Genomic DNA, 24,231 nt, shown 5'->3' on the forward strand with positions numbered 1-24,231 from the left:
GGAGGAAAGAGGACCCAGGAAAGTATAGGCCTGTTAGTCTTACCTCGGTCCTGGGGAAGCTCTTTGAGAAAATTATCCAGGTGCACATCTATGAGGGGCAAGCAGGGGAGTGTATGTTTGGGGGCAGCCAACACGGGTTCATCAGTGGCAGGTCCTGTCAGACCAACCTGGTGGCCTTCTATGACCAGGTCCCAAAATCCTTGGATGCAGGTGTCGTGGTGGACATAGTCTTTCTGGACTTCAGGAAGGCCTTCAACACTGTCTCCCACCCCATTCTTGTTAAATTAGGAGATTGTGGTGTTGATGCCTACACAGTCAGATGGGTCACCAATTGACTGGAGGACCGCACCCAGAGTGGTGGTGGATGGGTCACTTTCAACCTGGAGGGATGTGGGCAGCGGGGTCCCCCAGGGCTCGGTCCTCAGGCCTGCACTGTTCAACATCTTCATCAGTGACTTGGATGAGGGGGTGAAAAGCAGCACCCTGTTCAAATTTGCTGATGACACTAAGATGTGGGGAGAAGTGGGCATTGCTGGAAGGGAGGGACGGGCTGCAACTGGATCTGGACAGGTTACAGTGGTGGGCGGATGAGAACAGGATGGGATTCAATATTGACATGTGCTGGGTGATGCACCTGGGGAGAAAGAACCAGCACCATACCTACAGGCTGGGGAACTCCCTTCTCATCAGCGCAGAGGCAGAAAAGGATCCTGGAGTCGTCATAGACTCCAAGATGAACATGGGCTGCCAACATGGGGGTGCAGTCACGAAGGCTAATTGCATCTCATCATGCATCTTGGAGGGATGTGAGCAGTAGGGTCCAAGGAGGTGATCCTCCCCCCTCTATGCGACACTGGTCAGACCCCAGTTGGAGTACTGTGCCCAGTTCTGGGTGCTGCACTTCATGCTGTCCACATCCCTCCTGGAGAGGGTCCGGAGGAGGCCACTTGCATGATCAGGGGAGCACAGGGCAGGCCCTATGAGGAGAGGCTACAGGACCTGAACCTATTCAACCCCCCACAAAAGAAGGCTGAGAGGGGATCTGGAGGCCGTCTTATGAACTGGCCAAGGGAGACTAGCAGGCAATGGGAGAGCCCGTTGCCCTGAGCACTACTGGGAGTAACAAGGAATAATGGCCATAAATTGACTGAGAGTAGATTCAGATTAGACAGCAGGAGGCACTACTTCATTGTCAGGGTGTCTAGGATCTGGAACCAACTTCCAAGGGAAGTGGTGCTCACTTCTGCCCTGGGAGGGTCTTCAAAAGGAGGCTGGATATTCACCTTGCTGGGGTCGTTTGACCCCAGCACTCTTTCCTGCCTGTGCCAGGGGGTCGGACTTGATGACCTGCTCAGGTCCCTTCTGACCCTACCTACTATGAAACTGTGGTTATAGCTGGAAGACTTTGTTAGTGCTGGCACTTGAGGCTGGGCAATAGGGAAGGAGCTGTGCTTGGGGCCAGGCAGCTTCCAGCAACACGGCTGCTTCTCCTGAGCCTTCCAGCTCATCTGACATCTGCAGGGGGAGGAGCTGCAGCATAAATATAGTTTGCAGATGCCTGGTCCCATTGCAGTTCCTCACAGGGTTGCAAGCTGTGCCCACATCGCATCCGAGAAGCAGGGGTAGTGCAGGCTCAGTTCCCAGCTATCTGGCCCCAGCATGGGTGTGGGGAAAGTCCCCCACCATTGATGTACTGTAAGAGCTACCCTGCCTGCATCAGACCAGTCGGGTTGTTCTGGCCTAGGGCTTTTAAAAAGTTAGCCTCTGCTTTAGTAGATAAAATGCTTCCAGTCACCTTTCACTGCACTGCACTTAGAACTCCTGAGCGCCTTCTATGAAGGCCAGAATCTTGCATTTGTTGGAAGCACTTCCTTGTTTTTTGGCACTGACATTTCTCCACGTACAGTCTTCACGTCGCCTGAACTAAATGGGATACCTGTACTCTAGGGGGAGTGCTTGCATGTGCTAGTCCTAGAAAGTGCTAATACTAAATTAATACATGTCTTTGTATGCAGGTGCGCACACACACATACCTAGATGCATAAAGCCCTGCGGCATGGCTGTTCCCAAAAAGGCAGGAACATAAACCACTAGTCACTGTTGGCTTTGATTCCAAATATGCTAGGCCAGAGCCTTTTGCTGCCTCAGAGATCACTCAAATGCTGTTCTGGACAAGCAGATACTTGCATCCAGGAACTATTCTTCAGTTAGACAATGTAGGTAATGCACAGGTTAGATTCTGATCCCTGCTGAAGGCCTTTGCACCACCTTGGAGCTAAATTTTAACTAAGCTTTCTCCAGCATCATAGAGACGTGGCAGAGCTTAAAGCTGCTAGGGTGATCCATAGGAGCCAGATGTGGCCAGGCCTCAACTGGCAAGCAAAGGATCCAGGCACTGCAGCTGCCCCTGAAGTCTCTGTGCACACAGCAGGATGGTTCCTCAGGAACTGATGCAGCACTTCTAGAGGAGAGAGCGCTGACTGATGAGCAAACTGCGGGGAAATCTTTGTAAAGTGGTATTTCCTACTTCTGTAACTTCAATTTTGACAAAAGTAACCTTCTAACTGGTTTCTATAATTTCACTGTTTCACCAAACACGCTTCCTCTCCTCTAAGTGGATGCGATCACTGAAGCGGTCAAAATTTTACAAGATATATGCCTGTTAATGGGGAACAGCACCTTCTGTGTTCTCAGCTTTGTTTGCATGGCTGTAGACCTGTTAAAGTGTGTGTGTGCACCCTTCTGTCTATCTGGATATCGTTTAATCCTGGTCATGCCCACTCAGGGTAAAGGTGAGGTGACCCCTAGCTGCCATGCACATGGCTTTATTTTTAGGTCAGTCAATCCAGCAGAGGGTCAGGCTGGTAAACTGACAACATTTACATCTCGACCACTCCTCTGTCCAGCCCAGGACTGCAGCTCTGAACCAAGTCCCATCTACTTGCTCCTGTTCTGGGCGTGTCCAAGCCTGGCAATTAGGCAGTGATGATGGCTTGGGGTTCTGAGCATAGGCAGAAAGATGGCCTGATGGCTCCCTCCTCTCATGAGATGACTTCACTTCAAAGCTATTTATCCAGGGACATGCTCTGCCACATGCTTTGTCATCCTTCCCACCATTTGTGTCTTCCAACAGCAAGGCTCCCAAATGCCATGCTAGGCAATACTGTATTTTTCTTGTGTACGACCCACGTCTCTCTCCTCCCAAATCAGCCTCCCCCGCCCCCAGCTGGAGTGCATGTACTCAGTGGGGAAGGATAGAAGCAGCCTGCATTGATTGCTGCTCCACAGTGCAGCAGCAGTTGGACTGCTTTTCAGGAAGTTAAGGGAGTTGGTTGACTTAATGGCTTGTTTTTCATTCCAGAAGTGGTAATGATTGTCTCTCCTTTTTTTTTTTTAATGATCCTGATTGTTCAACTACTCACGCTAACCTTTCTTAACACAGTTTTACTCTGTTAGCTGCTCCCAGTCTCTCTTCCTGTTTCACAGTCTGGGAGAGACTAACTTGTTCCAAAATCATAGATTCACCTATGAAGACCTGTCTTCAAGTTGAGCAGGAAAGGGAGAGTGAGCTAACTGAAGATTAGGCTTTGTCTTTTCTCTGTGCCGCCATAACTCTGGGGAACCCCCCAATCTCCTGCCTTTTTCATTCTGCCTTTCAAAAGCTAGGAATACGTTATATTCCAAGACTTGTTGTATGTGAAAATATGGTGGCACACTAGGCAGTTCATGGCAAAATTGGCAATGGACAACTCCTTTTGTAGGTATGTAGAACAGTCAGATTATAACTAATTACCTTAAAGACATTTCTCTTTTTTAAATTGTGCTGTTTGCTCTAATTTTTCAGTAGGTGGCCAAAAAGCAATTCTGGGCCATCTCGTTTCCCAGGCAGTCCTAGTTGTCCATAGGGAAAATTTTTCAAACAGATCAAGGAATGCCTGTGTAGCCTCTTAGGAAGAACTTGCCTAGCAGTCATGTGAGAAGTGAATTTCAATCCAGATCCAAACTTGCCTCTTGTCTTGGGTGGGGTAAAGACCCACTTTTTGACATTCTAGTGAATGTCTAGGTTTTATTGCATGCATACTACTGCAGCATCACTGCGCTTCAAGTACTGAGAAGCCACAGTGGCTCCCAATTCTTTCAAGTTCCAGGAAGAGCAAACCTAATATGGATGTGGGAGAGGAGGAAAAAAAAGGACAATTTACTACTAATTCTGTTGTAAGGGCGTCACCAGGGAGGCCTTTGTGTAGTGTCATAAGCTGCTACGTAGCATGCAGAATTGAGAAACAGGAACTGGCTTTGCTGGGGTGACAGCCCCATGCGTGTGAATAATCCCTACTTCCCGGAACATTGACATGTTTGGCCCTACGGCAAGTATGCAAACAGCAGGCAGTAGCTATGGGTGCAAAGGGGAGAGGATTTAAACTGGAGGTGAGCTGGAGGCTGCTTGACGGTGTGGAGTTAAAAAAAAACAAAACAAAAAAACCCCCAAAACAAACACAAACTGCCACTGCCCCACATGTTGTTTTTAGGTTTAGCTTTTCCTGCTGTGACCTGCAGATGTACAGAACAAGTTACCTGATGTAAGCCAGTAAAAGCAGCCTGCATAGTGGAATGGACTGCCCGTGTGTTTGCCTTCTTTCAGAAGCCCAGAATCCGAATAAAATGAACCAGACCGCCCTTCCTTTTGGTCTTGCTACCACCTTTTGGCCCCCAGCTGTTCGTGTTTTTCCTCACTGCTCCAGTTGGTGACCTTGCTTGCTATTACTCTTTGTCAGTGTGCACCCAGAAACATGCAAGGTGCTGTACAAAGTATGCCTCATTCCTACTCTGAAAAGCTTGCAAAAGTTGCAGCCTGACTTTGAAGAAAGAGCAAAGGCAGACACTGTAGGAGGAAACCTAATGCTATGAATAGGAGAATGTAGGTATGCAGCAAGTGCTATTGCATCCACCTTAATTTGTTTTCAATTCCTTTTTATAGTTGGGAGTGGATAGGGATCTGTGGAGGTCTACGACTTGATCGGTGTGGCTACTGCTAATGATAAGAAATGCAGTCGTAGTGGAGGAATGGGGTGGAACCGTAACTACGCAGGACAAAGTTTACCCTTGTGCAGAACAGCTGCCTCAAACCAAGACTTTCAGAGTATGAAGTGATTTTTTTGGGTTAAAAATGAGGTAGTATTTTACCCAAGGAAAATGATTCCCTTTCATTAACGGAAGGAGGAGTTGCAAGTTGGTCTTAAAAGCATAAGAGAAAGAAGAACCAACTGCTACAGGGTACAGCTGTGCCCTCCTTAGTAACATGAGTTAGCATGTGGATATTGTTCCTGTGCAACATAAGCTGTTTCTGGAATATACTGATGAATTAATCTCCAGCTTCAAAGCCTGAAATAGATCGGGCACCAAGGACGTTCCCCAAACCCATCTGTGGACCTAGACTAGAAAGCTCCCTTCTCTGCTCTTTCTTTCCTTTGTGCAGCAACAAGTAGCAAAGCCGTTTGTATGTTAAATGAATGTTAATAAAATGATTATTTTTGGCTTTGGGGTAAGAAATCCCACTTAAAATCTACTGAATAAATTGCATCTTGGAGGGACTGGGTTCTGGCCTTCATGGGTACACTGTCAGGCTCTGAACTGAATCGTACATGTGTGTTTTGCAGCTTAAGAGAACTTTTTTTCCTAAAATGGGAATCTTATTATGGTACCTCTTCCTATGCTCAGTGCCTTCAGTAGGGTATTCAAGGCACACTTGTAATACATGAAATGTGAGGAAATTCCTCCCTCAAAGGAACTTCAGATTGGTTTTAAATGTTTTTCACTTAAATGAGTATAAACGCACTGTCAGCAACACAATCCATTCGGAAGCCAGCGAAGAATGTAGAAGTCTGGCATAGGGAATCTTTAAGATCTTTTTAAAAGTCACTTCTGTCATACCGAACAGTAACATCAGGGACTAATCTGAAAATATGTTCCTACCTTAATTCCCCCTTTGGTCTTCTTAATGTTTTTCTTTTTTGACAAGTCTGCTTCAGAGATGGACTTTGGAGGACAAGGAATTTCTGCTGATCTCCTGTTGGTGGCTGTAGAAAACACGAGAGACTGACATCAGAAGTCCAAATCTTAATTCCTACTGAAAAAAAATTAAATGCAAAAAGTTCCAGCACCACAAGTAAGAACTAAGATTCAGCCTGAAGTGAATTGTCCAGTGCCTGACAGTTTAGTTGCCACAGTTATACATAATAAAGGGGAATGGATCACAACATCATTGCAAGGTGTTCATATGCAACAGTTTTTTAGGCTTGTATTTGACTACAGCGCTGAACACACGACATGCCTGTGCACAATTAGTTCAGTTTTTGTGGGGTGACTTTCTCCCAGATTGACTTGCACCATGCAGGGTTGTATGCTACAAATCTGCTTTAGTTTGACACAGATGTAAAGGTGGCTATGTGTCTGTACCCACAGGTGAGCTGATCCTAACGTTTAGAAAGCCCAAGAATAGAGAGCTGAATTTAACTCTCCAGACATGACAAGACTACTTCAATTCTAATCAACAGAGGATTCCCAACTCATTTAAGAGAAACTTTCTGCGTGGAAGTCAACAGGAGGGATGCTCGGTTGGGTATGACGGAACTGAACCCCCAAGGCAAAGAGGTGAGTACTGCCACAACTTGTATACCAGATCTTCCGTGGAGAACAGGAGTTAATTTGATGAGGCTTTCTTTGTCATGCTAACCCTCTATTTCATTTGTCAGTGATAAACAGTGTTGCAGCTATGCAGAATACATCTTCATGTCAATGGTCTTAGGGAACAGACTGTTTAGCAGAATAAGGATTGCATATGAGCAGTGCTTTGATGCATCTTGGCATTCAATCCCTTAGTTTATATCAGATGCCTTCCTACAGAGCTCTGGCAGGAGGGATTGCCCTTTTGGTCACCATCCTTAGTGTAATGTGGAGGGTTTTCCCAACAGCCCTATTATAATGGGAGCCACACAAGTGAAAATGACCCTATGTCTGAATGTGCCCGTTGCCTGCATGGTTTCTCTGATGGTGGTAGCAGGGGGATCTCTGTCGTTATAACTGGGGGATAAAGCCGTGCTGTAAAGACCTGTTGTTTGTAAGGTTTCAGCACATGCATAGGTCCCAAGAGTGTCATCATGTAGCGGCCCGTGATGCATTTTGCTGTCTGTGTAATGGTTATGAACCTGAGGAGACCACAATTTCACAATAGCTCCCATTGTGTAAGGCTTGTTTAGCTTGGCTCACAGTGACTGAAACTCATGGCTGCCAATGAACTAACTGATGCTACTGGAAAATAATCTGCAGCAACTTGACCACATGTCCTGTGGCTGCCATCCAAAATAAAATGGGCTAGCATGTGCTGAGGGCAGGGGATACCTTAATTTCACGCTTGCCTCATGGTATTATTTCTGTTACTCTTTTGTCCAGTTTGATTCCCCACCCCCACAAGTCAATGATCTCATACAGCCAGTAAATGTCTGTGTTTTAATAATATAAAATAAACATTTCTCCTGTTTATCCCCGAATGCCAGACAGATTAAGGCAGAGTCGCATGTGCTGTTGGAAACAAATCTGGATCCCAGATGACATGGTGAAAGCAGGTCAGCGAGAGGTGGCAAGAAACAATATTGCTCCTATTCTACTCTGCAGTCCCTTCAGCATTGGCCCTGGGGCAGTTTCCTAGTTAAATATCCTTAAAAGCCTTCCTAGAAAGAGGAAAGCTAGTATTTTGAATGCCTGTTGGAGGAACGGTGCAGTAATAGCTATCTTAAGCATTGGTGTTAGGGGCCCGGCCTCTGAATCCAAACTTCCTAGAGCTTAAATGCTGGAGGCTGCAGCATTAGCAAAAGCCCTAGTCATACCCAGTTCGCTCTCCTTTCAGCATTTGCGCTCTGCCCCGTGTGACAGATGCTGCGCAAGATGGACGTATGGTCTGACCCAGTAAATGGCAGTACTTATGTTCTCCATAGAAAGGCAGCTCTGTGCCCTGTGTGGCAGCAGCACATGGAGCAGTGGCAGTGGCAGCAGCTGGGCTGGTGGTGACCAAGTTGACCGCGGCAACAGCTGCTATTTTTGTGACTGTGATGTATGGCTCATAAGCTGTATGTGTAATTGTAAGAGTTTACCCCCTTCCTGAGGGCTGGCATGACAGCATCAACAGGAAGTTGTCAGCCGTCTTAGTGTAAATTCATTGTTGCAATAAAGCCCCTCTGGAAGCTATACGTGCCTTTTCCTGAGCTATGAGAGAGTGCAAGTCTGTCAGCACCCCATATGCTAACTCATGGTGCTTTACGTAAAGTGCCATGAGTCAAAGCGCACGCCTCCCCCAGCCCAACAGATGTTCACCTTTTGGGTTGGGGGTGGGAGGTGTGATCGAGCCTGCCTACCACTGAGGAGTTGGGGGGCATGGCAGGGAGCCACGAAACAGCAGGGGGGCTCCAAATCACCTGCCCCCCCTTCCAGCTCAGGCCAGGGAAACCCCAGCTGGCAGCTCACTCCCCCTCCCCGTTCCCTTCCTACAGACAGCTGTGGGGGCATGTCAGCCCAGTCCTGATTTACCCCATCAATTAACCCCAGGGAACACAAGTTCTCTAAGACACTCTGAAGTGGAACACCTTCATCTTATCTCTCATTTGATGAGGATCAATTTGTTGTATGATCGGTCACTTTAAAAGTACTGTGTAGCCTTGCATGTGCATCATAGCATGGCTGTAGAGCTCTTTTCAGGGGGCTGATCACGTGATCAGTGTAACTTCTGTCTGCTCCCATGGTGTTAGGAGCAGCTGAATCCTGCCACCAACAGGAACGCAAACATCAGTCGGCAATCAGATGTTTCCTAAATGATAGACCAAACTCCATCAGCAGCCGAGTCCAGCTCAGGGCAGAGGCTGGCCACGGAGATGATGCAGCCAGCTAAAGTTATGCCACCAGAACAGTTCAATTTCCAAACCCCTGGAATGTAGCTTCGATGGTGCAGACGTTTGAATCGCTTCAAGGAAATGTCAGGTCTGGACAACGAGTCCGAACCTCACCCGGTAGGTACTCATCTACTCAGTGGGGGATCAAGCTGCTGAAATTCTGATATCACTGCCTCTCACAAATGCAGAGAAAAACTGCTCTGCTTTGAGATTTGCTACAACAATCGGCCTTCAGTGAGATCAAATCAATACTCAGCTGATCCCTGATACTAGCCCACTACAATCCAGTGTGAGAAACACATATTGCAGCAGAGGCTTCATCCTATGGGCATCCCATGGAGTGTTACAGCAACGTCAAGAAGCTAGCCATATTGCCTTTGTGTTGAGCACTTGCTCCACCTGAAACTCAATAGGCACAAATAGAAAAAGAAGCAGTAGCAGTTGCATAGACATGTGAGTGATGCAGAACTTTCCTCCTTGGCCTGACTTTTACTGTACAAATGGATCATGAGCCACTCATGTCCCTGTTAGGAGACAAATGTCTCAATGAACTCCCACTAAGAGTCCAGGGATTTTGCCTTGGGATGCTGAAATTCGCCTACAATATTGTACTCGTTCCTGGGAGAGTTACAGACAGCTGATATACTTTCTAGGGCACCATTATGGACACCACAGCCTCTGGAAGAACTCTTCCAAGAGCAAGATGTCATTGCTTATGTGGACGTTATTGTGGAGGGGATAGCCATGTCTTGTTTCCTGACAGACGAGGTCCCAGAAAATTCAAGAAGCTGATCCTTTCTGCCAGAAGAGAAAGAAGTACTGCTTAGAAAGACGGCTGACAGGTTCCTGTTGATGTCGTCATGCCATGCCAGAAAGGGAGTTAATCTTTATTACTACAATATGCCGTATTATTTCTTTAAATGTCGTGACTTTGTATGCCTCCCCTGGCACCATGCTTGCTTCGGTATGGGTTCCTATTCAGAACGACCAAGTCACCGGCCATCAGAGTTGTCATGCTCTCTCTCCCAGGTTAGTCTAGTGTCCATGGCTGTGGAGTTGCAAAGACATAAGTGTCCACCCCACACATCAGTGCCTTCTTCACAGGCCCACCCCCACCTTCGTTATGCTATTCTCTCTATATTTTACTGTCCCACTATAAAGCTATATCTAAAGTTCAAAGATGCTGCAGCCCTACAGCTCCTGCTGAGTCTGGTCCACTCTTCTTCCTAGAAGGCTGAGGGATGGTACTGATGACAAAATGAGCTGTCCCAGGACAAAATGAACAGTTCCCAGGACAGAGCTGGGACTCGGCTGCTGAGTCCTTTTGGGGTTTTGTGTATCTGTGTATTACAAAATAAAGTGGGGATTTTTGAAGCCCATTTCCAACCAGATGCTTTCTCGTGTTCTGGAGAATATAGGATGGGTAGCCACACTTCCTACTCTAAGCCACATATCAAAATCTTCTTGGGACAGGGAGCCACAGAGGGCATAAGGGAGGCTCTGGGTGACAGGAATGAGCAAAGCCAGGGAAGAGTGGAGCAGAGGTTGGGTGGAGAGGCTACAGGAGAGGCCCGGCTGGGCAAGAAGTCTCAACTTGTGAAGAGGGGTTATGGCCCCTCTGTAGTAGGATACAGTGCACTGTACACAGGACAGGTTGCTGCATTTGACAGTTGCTGTTCCTTGGGGGGCAATGATCAAGCAGCCTTTTATGCTGAACAACATTATTTCCTTACGTTTCTGCTGTCTGCCTGTATACATTTCACACGCCAGGTGTCTCGGTTCAGGCCAGGATCTGCCCTTTTGTCCCCTCCTTGTAGAGATCCAACAACTGTCTTGTCACAGGGGGAAAAAAAAAGTTTCAAAAGAATCAAAACACTTCCCTGTGAGAAGCTGTGACATGATCAAAAAGTGATTTCTTTTTTGGTCAAGTGCGCTTCATGAAAATAGATCTCAGGAACAGTACGCAGTGCAGGGCCCTGCTGAGATGAACCGCGCTACATACACCTGAGCTGGAGTCGGATTATGCTGTATTCATTTTCTAAAGTTCCTTGTATGAAAAAAAGAAGACCGTAATGGGAAGGAATTCATGTTATGAAACCCAAGAGCGCCTAAAATAGAATCATCCAGTTTCAACTAGTTTGAGCTAACAGTTTCTCTGAAAAGGTATGATTAACATGCCTAAAAAGTCCTGGCCAATGACGAGCAGTAGGATGGGAGGAAATCGGTTATGGCTCGAAGATCTTGCCCTTGACTTCAAGCAGTTCCAACTGAGTCAGAAAAGAGAGCAGTGGATGTGTAGTTTAAAGATAAGAAATTCATTAAAAATCTCACCACGGTTTGCCCTCTGACTTCCCAACTCCTTGCAGTCAGTTATGACTGCTAACTCGATAGCGGATCCACCGCTGTAGTTTAAGATGGTGTAAGCAGGAGGAGCAGATGGAAGAAATGAATACTATCCATAAACTTAAAGCCAGTCCCTTGACTTCAGAGAGGGTTTTCTGCTGCACTTGCCCCTACCAGCTTAATTGGTTGGATTCAGAACAGAAAGTCTTCTGATATGTAATGGAATACGTTCCGATCAGTCAACATGCTCTAGCCCAGCGGTTCACAACCTGCCGCCCAATCAGCACACTGCTGCGGCCCATGTGACATCCTGTTAAATGGATACGCGGGAAGTAAATGGCGTGGGTGCAACCCACATAGCGTATTAGTTAGAGATGCACTAATAACTAGTTATTAACATTAGTTATAATAATTTTGCTATATTACTTTGTTGTTTGGGGGGAGACCCACCTGCATTTTATACACCATAATACGGTATCTGATAAGGTTACAGATTTCAAGCCCTTTAGTAATATCATTGTACTTTACACTCCAAATGGCTGTTATTAAAAGCTTTGTGCCAGCTACTTGTTGCTGAAGAACAACACAAAAAGTCTGCCAAAAAAAATCACAGAATCATAGAAAAATGGGGTTTAGTCCAACCTGCTGCTCACGGCAGGATCACTTTTGTCAAAACCAGCCCAGGCAAGTTTTTGTCTAACCTGGACTTAAAAACTTCCAGTGCCACTGCTTTAGGTAATCTCTTCCAATGCTGAATCACCCTCGTGGTTACAAACTTCTTTCTAATATCTAGCCTGCATCTCCCCTGTTTCCTCATTCCTTATAATGGGCATAAGTTGAAACAGGCCTGAAAAATATCACCATTCTCTTGGCCTGAACCCAGAACAATTTTAATTTAAACCAGGCATACACATGCTGAATAATATAGCAACGATCACAAAGCCTTGGTGAGAACAATTGTACTCATGTTTTCTTCCCTTTCCCCTCTGCTCAGAGAGTTATATGGGGAGGAAGTGAGCTGTGATGCAGCCAGTGGATGCATCCTTGTGGACCGTTGGTGGAGAAGACTCCAGACTCTACTCGCTTCTCGCCATATCCTGCAGAGTGGAGAGACGAAGGGGCTCAATGCATGCAGGAAATGATAAATAAGTATAAAAGAGCACACTTTCCCTACCCTGCTCCTCCATAGGACGAGCTATGATCTGGCTCTTTGAGTTCTGTGAAAATAACCTGTGTCTGCAGTCTCAACATGCCTGAGTGGTGTGTGGGACCAGCAAGAGGAATTGCTCCTAATAATAACATAGTTATTTTGCTTAAAAACATGATATTAAGGTCCAGATCTGAATCCTTTTACACGTGCTGAAATGTACTCTGAGCAGATCCATGGATTTCAAGGAGTAAGATGCTGCACAGTGGGCACATCTACAAGAGACATTTACTGAGGAGTAGAGTAATTAGCTGCACAGTAAAGTCTCGGTGTCTCCATATGCGCCCCTATAAGGCTGTAGTAAACTGGCTGGGGCATGAGGGTGCTTCAGGGAAGGGGCTGCCTGCCAGCCAGCCCAACGCTGAAGCATCCTTGTGCCCCAGCCAGCCCCTCTACAGCACGCTGAGCCAGGGAGAGCAGTCCCAGGCTGGCAGGCTAATCCCTCGTGCCCCCTGCCAGCCAGAGCTGCTCTGACCTGGCTCAACATGTTGCACTCCTGGGAGCACATTCAAACAGCAATAAACACTGGAGTTTATTGCTTTGCATTGATTGCACATGTAGTGATATCTTTTATTGGACCAACTGTTAGGTTGGTACAGCTTTTAGGTCTCATAGTTTGGGGACCTCAGGAAGGGTCCTGTGATACCCAAAAGCTTGCCTATATCTACACCAACCATAGAGTTCATCCAAGAAAAGTTATCACGCACAAGAACTCTTGCTTTTGCATCTCTCCTGGACCTTCATGGCAACATCACCTTGACACTACTGAGAACAATGGAGATTTCACCCATAAAAGGAGGGCAGAATATGGCCCTTCATGAAAAGAAAATGATAGTTTTACACAGACTTTGCTATGTGATACATGCCCTGTGTCTGCAAAATTGAAAGCATCTTTTTCCCTTGTGCTCTCTTTTGATATAAATATTTTGGTCTGTAAAAATCAGTGTTTCCCCAAGAGCCCTTAATGGAATTCACATCTGTTTGCCTTTGCTGCTTTTCTCCGTGTCTCTTCTGCAGCATATCCTTCTTCTTTTATCCTCAGTCCAGATGTTATTCATTAGTCAGCATTCTGCATTAGTGAGTGTGAGGAATGCCAAAAAGGGATCCAGTGAGATGGAGCTTGTTTAGGTTTTATTATTTAAAGGCCTCAAGAGCTTCCAGCTGTGTTCTCCCAAAGGAAATCAGTGTTCCAATCCACTTTCCAAGACGCCTGTAGTACGAGTCACTATTTTTGTGTCTCACATGCTGGGAAACGTATCCTTTGTTTAATAAGCTTGCCGAGATTCTACCGACTTTCCAGCTTGAATCTCAGCAGCATCTTGCATCTCTATAGCACGCAGACACACCACATGCAAAGAATGTTACAGCTGCAAAGGCAAGCGCTCAGAGGCGCACAAGATTATCAGATCAGCCTTCTTGGATGAATGCCTTATGAAACCATCATTAATCACAAGATTGCCTATTCTTTTGTCCCATTTGTTGAACTCTGCCACATGTGCCATACCACTGGTTAGTACACAATTTATTCAATATTTTGATTTATCCTCATTACTCAGGCCTTATTGACTGCACTATGCAAACCTGTTCTAAAGATTTCACATGGGTTTCTCTGTGGTGCTTGCAATTCTGGAATCGGGATGCTTCACAAATAGCCCTTGATTTATTTTTGCAGTATCTCTTTAGGATGAGGTATAGCTTTTGGATCACAGAAACACAGAAAATTAGGAGGTCATCTAGTTCAACCCCCAACTAGATCATTCCAGCCAATGTGACTTTTGGATGGGAAAGTGAACCATGAAAATGAAGTGCAAACTGATCTGCTGTTTTGGAGAGCTCGATTTAAGATTCCTGAGATCTTAATTTTGACAGTAATTAGTATCATGTAGTACTTGGTACATTCAAATGATCAGGGAGGTTGCTTGACTCTGCAGCCATTTACTGAAGTTTTTGGGGTGCAGTTTTCTACATTTCCTTTAAAAAAAAAAAAACAAAAAAAACTTAAAAAGCAAAATTTCTATTAGGAGGCATCATATTGATAACCACATAGGTCATCAGCAGGGTTGGAACAGTTAGACCTCCCTCTTCCAGCCTCACCACAGCTATAGCTATAACCTGTGCTACAAGAGGTAACAGCCCTCGACGCTAGAGGCAGGCTCTCCTCTTTGGGTGGCCCAGCACTACAGGACGATGAGACACTTGTTTTGCCAGTGGGCTCCACAGATGTTTACTGGCAGGGAAGGAAAGCAATCTTAGGACAGTTCGCTGTCAAAGATTAACCAGTTTTTGCTGAATATGTGTGAACCGAGATTCTTCTCAAAAGTCTGACCAAATTTGGACATTTTGAGAAGGAAGAGCAGAAAGGCCTTCCCAATAGCAAAAGCAGTCCTTTCCCCCAGCCTGACAATTTCCAGCCCTTATTCTGAAGCACAGAAGTGCCGTATCTTCTGTATTATATATCAGCAGATCCTTTTTTTTTTTTTAAATATGGCAAATCATCCATTTGTTCACGGAAAATGCTGACCTATTTTGCTGAAATGTTCCAAAACAAATTCAGCCATAGACAGTCAGCTGGCCAGAGGGAAAATGTCATCCCAAACTGTTCAAGTGTGGCAAAAGTACAAGCAGCTGAAAACAGGGTCTCATAAACGGGAAAGGTCAGGCCATGCTAAGTACAGTCAGTAATAACAGCTCAGCCTATAATACTTGGTAACTTTCTGTGTTCCTTCCCAACCTGTTCGATAATCTCTGGCAGGCCTGGCCTCAGTGGATTGACTTCAGTGGATCTATGCCAGTTTACAGCAGTTGAGAAGCTTTGTACAGGAATCTTGTTTAATCCTGAAATGCAGCCTGCAAAAACACAGGCGGCTCATCAAACACGGTGCCTCAGGCACTGCGATAATTGGAGGATCCCATTTGTTTCCTTGTCACGCAGGAGATTGGGCTAGATTGGTGGATCTTGACCTTTTCTGTACCAGGACCCATTTGTAAACATCAGTGGGCAGTCCTGAACCAGTGCCCGCCACCCCTAGACCCCAGCCCCCAGTGTGTGGGGCAGGGGTTGGGTGTGTGGGGTGGAAGGGTGTAGGGCATGGCGGAGCCCCAAGCAGCCCCTGGCAGGCTAGGACACTGCCAGCCTGCAAGGGAAGACCGGCAGTTTCCCATGTTTTTCTTCTTTAAAAGTGAATCCATTTTTAAAGTTTGTTTGCGACCCTTTCTTGTATTCTTGTGACCCACTTTTGGGTTGCGACCCACGGGTTGAGAAACGCTGGACTAGATGTCCTCTCAAGGTCCCTTCCAGCCCTACTTCTCTATGATTCTGTGACTCTCTATGACTCATGCCATCTCTCTTTCTTTTCACACCCAAAAGAGAGAGATTTCACTGTCCGTGATGCCTCAGCAAATCCCACTGGGAATAAACAGAATAGCCAGAGCATAATATGCATTTCTATGTAGACTTAAAATAATAACAAGAAAGATTTATAGGGCAACCTGGCTTAGTTACCACAGAAAAGGTCAACACAGGGCTCCTGCATCCTTGAGAGTTGGTCTCAAATTTCAGGGTGAGGAAGTGTACAGAGGCAAACTCCCATCAAGACCAGGGAGGAACTGGAAAGGAATTTCAACCCCCTTCACCAAGCAACATTCAAATTAATAGTTATTTGATTTTATTATGCAGATTAATTCAGCCGGATTCCTGTGCACTGCTCATACAAGCATTTCTTTGTCCCTAGGATAGGTGTAGAGGAGACGACTTAAAATCAAGTCAGTCCATTGAGGGGCTTCATACTTGGCCACGCACACCGGTTCAACTCCTTCCTTGAGCACCCTGCACTGTCTCTCCCTTGTTTTTGAGGGTCAGACTGGGAAAAATGGTCAATGTTTTGTTCTGGAAAGGGAAACAGTCTTTCTAATTCCAAAAGCTTGCAGAAAAGGACAGTTTTCTTGCGATTTCCCAGTTGGTCTAATAAAAGGTATCATTTTGGAACCAAGAGTTCTAGTTTTTTGTACGACTTCTATATTAGCACATACAAAATGTTTTTGGATTCTATTTTCTTTGCTAAGGGAGACTTGGAAAATAGTCAGATGTTGCACTTCTATGGGAGCTGGTGTAGATATGCTGTCTATGAAACAATCATCCCCCAAGCGCTAGTGACACCATTTTAGTTTATTTGTCTGCCTCCTTATTTGCATGTCTGCGAATGCCATCACTTCCTCTGAGCACGCTCTGCTTTGCAAGTGATCAGGAATAGCCAGGTGCATCCTACACCACAAATATTGTCTTCTATAAACAATGATGTTGGCTTCTCTTTCTTGTTTCCCCAGTTGACCCTCAAGAAATCCTGTGAATATAGAAGCCACAATTCTGAATCCTGACCTACGCTGGTGGCCTTGTGTGACCAAGCTGGAATCCCATTTACTAGACTGTCTGAGTGACTCGCCACAAAGATCAGGGCCAGAACGTGTAACGAGGCCAGAAAAAAAATTGTCTACGAGAGATAAATGATTCTTCTACTAAGAAGCATGAGTTCTACTTGCAATAGTGCAGGCCCGGGAGTACAGATCTTCTTCATATTATTAAGGAAAATCAGTAGAAAACTGTCACAAGAGACGGGAACTTGACTACCTCATCTTCAGAGTATGATGCTTAGAAGAAAAACTTAGAGGTCAGAATTTCTCAATGCTCCTTTCCACCATAACCCAGATACACTGTGTAAAAATCACTTTACTTCCCCAAACCTTGACTCACCCTCTGCAGAGAAGTAGCAGCAATACTTAACGCTCAGAGATGTTGAAATGTTTGTGAAGAGTGCTGAGATGAAAGACCCAGGAGAAATCCAAAGAATGACTATCTGGAGAAGACTACTAGAGAAGATAGAAGATACCATTTCAAAAGCTCAGTCAATACATATAGCCCAGGACAATTAACCTAATAGTGGTACTTTGTATTTCAAGCTGAGGAAATTCTGAAGAAAGTGTGGTAAAGTGTTTAATTTTTAGGCCCCATCCTAAGTCAGTTAGTCTTTAGAAACAAATCACAGGCATTAAACTATCTACCCTACCCATGGATCCCTGCCTACCAGTCTTTTATTGACCTGTCTACCTTATCTGTAGAAATATTTTGGGGAATCTAATTACTACCACAAGACACACATTGTAGTCTAGGGAGTTCTGCAGCCATCACTGGTGCAGGATATACCTGTCATTATCCAAGCAGCGCTATGACCTTCTGGCAGACTCAAAGGGAGGCAGATGTGTGAATGTCAGGACTAGCAAACACTGTTCATGTCCCCCAGAATGGCAAAGGTCTGGAAATATTTGAAAATAACTTCCTCTGCCTGTTAACTGCAACAATGTGCAAGGGGCTGGAGGAGTGATTCTGTGTTGTATTTCCTAGCCAGCTGCATACAATCCTAGAGTCCTAGGGAGATGACCTATAGGAACCACACCACAAGGCTCCCTACAGGGTTGTCATTTACACCATATGCATGGCAGAAAGGTGCCTCCTTGTGCATTACCATTTATTTTCTTATGTGTGTCTGTGTGCACACATGTGTGCATGTGGGTGGGTGTATTGTAACAAGAAGCCAGAGACGCAACAGCAGGAGGCAGAACCTCAAGTGGGATACTTTGTCTGCTAGAATGAGTGCAAGACAGGAATCCTGGCTAATATGCTGCCGTGCAAGAGGCCCTGTGCTGCTCCAAGGCTGTGAGACCGCTGGAAACCTTACACCAGGCAGGTTCTTAATAGAGAACTGCAAGTTGCCTGAAAGTTGGACTCTCTTATGCAGCCAGAAGGCTTGATTTTGGTTACAGCCAGAGGGCTGAACTTTTCTGTTGTGATTTGAGCCAGTGGACCAGACTGGGCCTAATTAGGGGAGCTGGAGGTCCCAGTATGCCAGGGGAGCACACAGCTACTTTGAACTCTGCTGGGGGCCAGGGTTTGGGGCACAGAACAGACTTAAGCCAATGCAGATTGAAGTCTGGAGAAAGAGTCAGAGGCCTGGTGCCCGGACAGGGCAGAAAAGGGTCAGAGACCCAGTGCCTGGACAGGGCAGGGATAGTATCAGGGCCTGCAGACAAAAAGGGGTGAAACCCAAGCTTTAGAGGAGTGAGATAAGGCCAAGAGGGCTAGACCTAGGAAGGTGGAAATAAGGGCAAAAGCCCAGCCTTGCACAGTAGATGGGGGCTGGGGGGGTCCAGCCAGACCACAGGGACAGAAGCCAAACAAGCCAAAGGTCAAAAAGGTCGAAAGCAGGAGAGGAAGGGACTGGGGAGAGCACCCTGGAAATGACTGAAGTGTTAACAACTGCAAGGCATCAGCATGGCTGTATGGGAGGTCAGGGGCCATGAATTGCCTTTAAGGTGACTCATGTCAGAGAAAGGAACTACAGGCCAGGAGTTGTTTTTAAGAGCATCTTAGAGACAGGTGGTCCGTAAAGAATATATAGACTGGGAGGACATAGATTTACTCTGGGGACTCTGGGGCAGCAGTTTTTACTCTCGGGATCTGAGGATAACAACAAGGCACAGCAGGCGAGAACAAGGGGAAGTGGGGAATACCTGACGAGCCAAAGAAAGAACAGGAACTCTGAGGCTACCAGAGGAATCTCTGCCACCTGCTTCTGCCACTATATATATATATATATGTGGAACATTAACTATAGGTAAGTATTTCTCCCGTGCTTTGGAAATGATTAGAAGTTCTGCATAGGAGTGAAATAAAAATACATGAAAGTGTACATGCAGGAACATGAACATCACATTAGCTGGGAGCCTGAGGCAGTAACTATACTGTCTGAGTAACACTGGCAAGGCAGAAGAATCCACATTGAGAGAACTCTGGAGGGTGTGGAAGGAAAAGCTTGCTCAAACTGGTGTGAAAACTGGGAGCAGGAGCAGACCTTCCCTGGCCAGTGGCTGGTGGGAGACTCTGCTACTGTCTCTTTTCAAGTGTCACTTCAGGCTGGGACACTCAAAGGGAAGGGTGGCTGTGGGGCTGCCACCCAGTGCAGCAGCAGCAGGTTGGCTCCTGCCAATAGCAGCAATCACTGTAGACTGCATCCTTCATGTGCACCTGAGCAATTACTGAGAGAGGCCTGCCAGCAGCTGCCATGGTCACAACCAAAGGGAGATGACTATATTAACAAGCTCAGTCAGTCACAGCATTTGGAGGCAAACTGCAAAATAATCTGTTTTTATCTATGTACTGTCTCTTTTCCTCTAAATTCTGTTCAGGGTTGTCATCAGAATAAGTGACCAGGGCTGGCCTCAAGAAGGTAGGCAATGAGCTGTGACAGGACACCGTGCAATACACCGCAAACCTAGCGGGTTTGTTTCACGTGACAAGAGAGGGCGAGCTTGTGTGTGTGTGTATGCATGTAGGAGACACGACGGTCAGGCTCCCATCACCTCCCAGTCCCCCGCCGCAGAAGCAGAACTCAGCTGCACGTTCCTTTCAATCTCAGCGACCAGTTTATTTTTCTCAAGGCTCTTTGCTAAACACTTGGGTTTGATTTTTAACACAACAGAGAGGGTCCCAGGCCTGGGCTTCAGTGATCAGCTGCAGGGCCTAAGCTGCATCAAGCTGACCTAGCCTGTGTCTTCACTGCAAAACGAAGGTGTGGTTTTATGTTGAGGTGGATAACTGAAGCCAGTACCTCACTGTAAATTCTCAGAAGAGATAAAGTATATGTAGCTTTTGCCTTGATGTAACAACCAATGACATAGATGGGTTAACATTGTCACTGAACCTTTTGCATTGCCTGACTGGGGTTTTGTGATTTGGAAGCCACACACACAAAACTGTGCACACCTGCTACAGCCAGGAATGCCAAAGCAGAATTTGCACGTGCAATCAGATACCAATTACTGCTTGAGAAAAAGAATAAGCAGTAGGAGAGGAGTCCAGCTGGGATGGGGGTCTACGCTAGGAGAAGGAAACCTCCCACGGAGAGTGGAGCCTGAAGTGTCTTGGCAGATCCAAACCTGATTTCCCCCTCCTTGATCACTGTACATGCACAAAGATTTCACACTCGTCTTTGAAACCGGTGTCCATGACATTGAATTTTAAACACAAGGCTTCATTCTTGTTAAAGGGCAAAGCAGAACTGTGACGACAAGATGGGGTGCGCATCTGAAAACCCTGTCTCCGGGCCCTACCTAACGTTGCTGGTCTGGTGGTCTTAGGTGAGGCTCGCTTCGGGGAAGACTCAGGATGCGGGGCGACAGGCTGCACCGGCCGAGTCTGCTTGGCTGCCAGCTTCTTCAGACTCACTTGCCTCTTGTCGAACATTTCTTGCACGTCTTCCAGTTTCTGGAGAATCCTTTGGGCATTGGCCTGCAGGAGAGCAATGCACACTGAGTCAATGGCATTTGCTCTGGGGCAGACTGATCACCTTAGGCAGGTATAAGGAATAAGCCAGAGCATTTGTTTTAGAGCAGGGCAGCTTTGTAGGGACTGTGCTCCTGCCAGTAATGCCCCATTGGGCACACCTCACAGCCACCTCTGGTGCTACTCCAAAGGGAGCACACACAAGTAACCCTCATACCCCCAAATGCCCACATTTGTGCCCCACAATGCTCTGCTACACGAAAGGAACCTTATCTAGAACTACAACAGAACACTGAACCTGCATCTTAAACATTAGCTGCTGTTTTTCAGACATTTGAACAGGCAATGTAACAATTCAGTGGGCTTTACCTTGATTTCAGGGGTGAGAATCATATCGAACTGATTATAAAATTCTTTTGGGTTGGAGAGCTGGTGTTCCTTAGCGGTTGCCAGAAATTTCTCTATTTCACAAAGTGCAGTTTCAGCTCCCTCTTGTGACTGGCACTTGTCCACAGCTTGAGAAGCTAAGAGATAGATTCCAGCTTCACACCACTGGCTCGCCTTTAAAGGAAAATGGAGCAAAGACGACTTTGTTATCATTCACCATCCAGTCTTGTGAAGTGCTGATCACTGTCTGTGATGTACAGTCACCCTCCACAAGGCAATGAGGTTCTTCAGCCTTCCTGAGCTTCCCACTCAGCATTTTAACACTGAGTCTAGGTAAGTCCCCAAGAAACTGGATAGATGTTCGAACCTTATGTGAACCTTGCCTTCCAACACCCCCCCCCAAGAAAAAACTCTTGGATTTGCAAAACCCAGAAACAGGTTTTCATGGTACGTTTAATTCCTGTTTCAGGCCAGGCTGGATAATATCATTAAAACTGTCCCAAGGTGTGTCCTCTTCCAGCAAGATTACAGAAATGCTGGGGAGATTGAAAACCAAAAATAATCCAAGGAGTAGAGAACTGATCATTTAATGCACCCCTACCTGGGTTTGGTTCACATTATAGGTTTAGATCAAATTCTTATATTGTTCCAAATCCTAGTTTGAATAATTTTAAGAGTATAATTCAGGGAAACATTTTTTCTCCCTTTTCTAAAGCTGGTATCCCTAACTTTATAGTGAACCAGATCAAATAACCAAGCAGATATGGACAACCATAAAGCTGGTATCACAGCTCTTCTCCCTATCTGTGGATTGGTGTGTGTGGGGGAAAACACTAAACACATTCATCTGAAACCTCAGGTATAAAAACTTCTAAATCTTTATTTTTCAACAAAGCATTACCGAGGTTTCCCTATAGCAAGATTCCCTCACCTTGTCTATTTGTTTATGCAGCTCGAGGGACTTCCCCAAAATATCATATTTTTTCTTGGTCTCATTAGTAAAGTCGTCACAGATACGCCTGAGTTCAACACATTTTGGTCTGATGGAGTCAACTGCGTAGTGGTTGTTTTGGATGAGTTGGTCTCCATGGACAGCTAAAGACTGGGCCTTTTCCAAAGGTTCCTGCAGAATGAACAATAAATACATGAAAAAGCTTTAGAAGCTAATACAAGAATCCAGTAACAGCAACCATCCCTCATAATCCCCTCTGACGCCTACAGCTGCAGATTTAGAGAATCATTTGGTTCATTATAATGTCTGGTTTTAAGCCTGCATTGAAAGCTCTTCATATCCCGTCATATTTGTTCGATCCAGTAAAATTATCCATTGCTTTCTAATGACACCAAATATTGCAGTTATCAGAACTGGCTAACCTGGTGCACTTAAAATGCCAAAAGATCCAGAAAGGTAATGTTTATAGGAATGGAAGGGGAATCCCTTTTTGGAAACAGTTGTTCATAAAATACCCACTTTAATAAAACAACACATGAAGACGTTTAACGGGACGGTCTTTTGGGCTTGATCATGCTGTGCTTCCAGTTCCAAGAGATGGACCTCAACCAAAGCCCTATACCCAAGCCCATCCAAGCTTGTAGGTTTTTGAATTCCAAAGACGTATTTTGCAAGTGGCCCTGTACCTTTATAGGGAACCAAATCAAACAACCAAGCAGATATGGATGACTGTGAAACTCAGCAGGTTTGGAATCTGAATCCAAGTGTTGCCATTTGAGCTCAGGTCCCACTAGAAGAGTAACTATGGGGCAGACATCAAGCTATTCAAGCATCTGATAACACTCAGCTACAGTAAGCAGAGCATGAAGTTTAGCCAAGTGCACACCTGTCCCTTCTCTTCCAGTTGTTTCTGCTCCTTCAGAAGGTGATCCACACGAGCCACACTGTCTCCGATGTCAGTGAACCCAGCCTGGGCTTCCATCAGGCTATCTAATGCCAGTTTTACCTACAAGAAACACTGTAATCAATCCATTGCCTCCCAGGACTTCACAACTGCCACTAGCCAGCATTAATCCACCCACTGTGGCACAATGAGGGGGCCAATCCAGAGTCTGGAGAACTGTGGTAAGAATTCAACTGAATTCAAACAGGTTTGGATCAAACATCCATTCCTCTAAGATATTTGATGCTTAAGAAGATGTGAGCTCTTTTTTCCAGAGCACCACTTGGCATCTTCCTGTCTTTGGCTCACCAAGACACCACAGCTGGCTAGAATAATCAGTATTTCCTGATAAAAGGCTTTGTTTGGTAGCGTTGGTTTTTACTACTGGCGCACACCAATCAGAAGAGTGATAGTGGAAAAGTTTGAGCCCATTCACCAGAAAGTGCTGTATTTAAAGAAGATGTGACATACCTCTCTGAAATCATGCTCAAAGTGTCGGAGCTGTAGGCACTGTTCTAACTTTAGGTGATGCCTGGACCAAAACTGATCAAAGGCTTTTTCTGTCTCATCCAACTGAGCCAATAACCTGTTAAGAAATGAGAGAGAGAACAAAAACATCACTTGGTATTTATCTCCCAGGAGTGCATTTTTGTTTCAGTACCTATGCACATAGGGAGAAAGTCAGCCAGGCAGTCAGGGATTGCAGAGAGGATCACCAAAGCAGAACAGGCTCATGGAGAGGGCGTAAGGACTCCACCCTCATGCCCTCCCCATAAGAGATGCAGATCTCTGTTTCAAGCCAACTGTGCACAAGGAAATGTGGAATGGAGATTTGCACTGGGCCAGGGAGGAGTATAATTAGTCTGATTGCATGGATCCACCTGCCACAGATCAGCATGGTTCATTCATGCATTGCGTGCAATTTTCTGAGTGAATTCTCTCTCCCCAGCTTCATCACAGCTAATCTACTCTGTCCATGTGTGAATGCCATTCATTGCTTTATGGGACCTTTCAAGCAGGAATCTATTGCTCAACATTCCAGACTGGACCAGTGATCCAGCAAGTGCAGTATCCCATCCCTGGCAGCAACCTAATCATAAGAAAAGGAAGCAGCTTAAGAAAATCCAA

General features: G+C 45.8%; 1 protein-coding gene across 1 annotated transcript in view; it reads right to left on the reverse strand.

Moving 5' to 3' along the window:
• The window catches only part of MCF2L2 (MCF.2 cell line derived transforming sequence-like 2), a 268,026-nt gene that overhangs the window by 123,821 nt on the left and 119,974 nt on the right, over nt 1-24,231 (reverse strand). The window contains 6 exon segments of the mRNA XM_019532786.1: nt 5,974-6,077; nt 20,650-20,827; nt 21,191-21,382; nt 22,140-22,331; nt 23,047-23,166; nt 23,575-23,689. Of these exon segments, the coding sequence (XP_019388331.1) occupies nt 5,974-6,077; nt 20,650-20,827; nt 21,191-21,382; nt 22,140-22,331; nt 23,047-23,166; nt 23,575-23,689 (901 nt within the window).

The sequence above is a fragment of the Crocodylus porosus genome, unplaced genomic scaffold (assembly GCF_001723895.1).
Source record: "Crocodylus porosus isolate Cpor-Errol unplaced genomic scaffold, CroPor_comp1, whole genome shotgun sequence".
In the NCBI taxonomy this organism is placed as follows: domain Eukaryota; kingdom Metazoa; phylum Chordata; order Crocodylia; family Crocodylidae; genus Crocodylus; species Crocodylus porosus.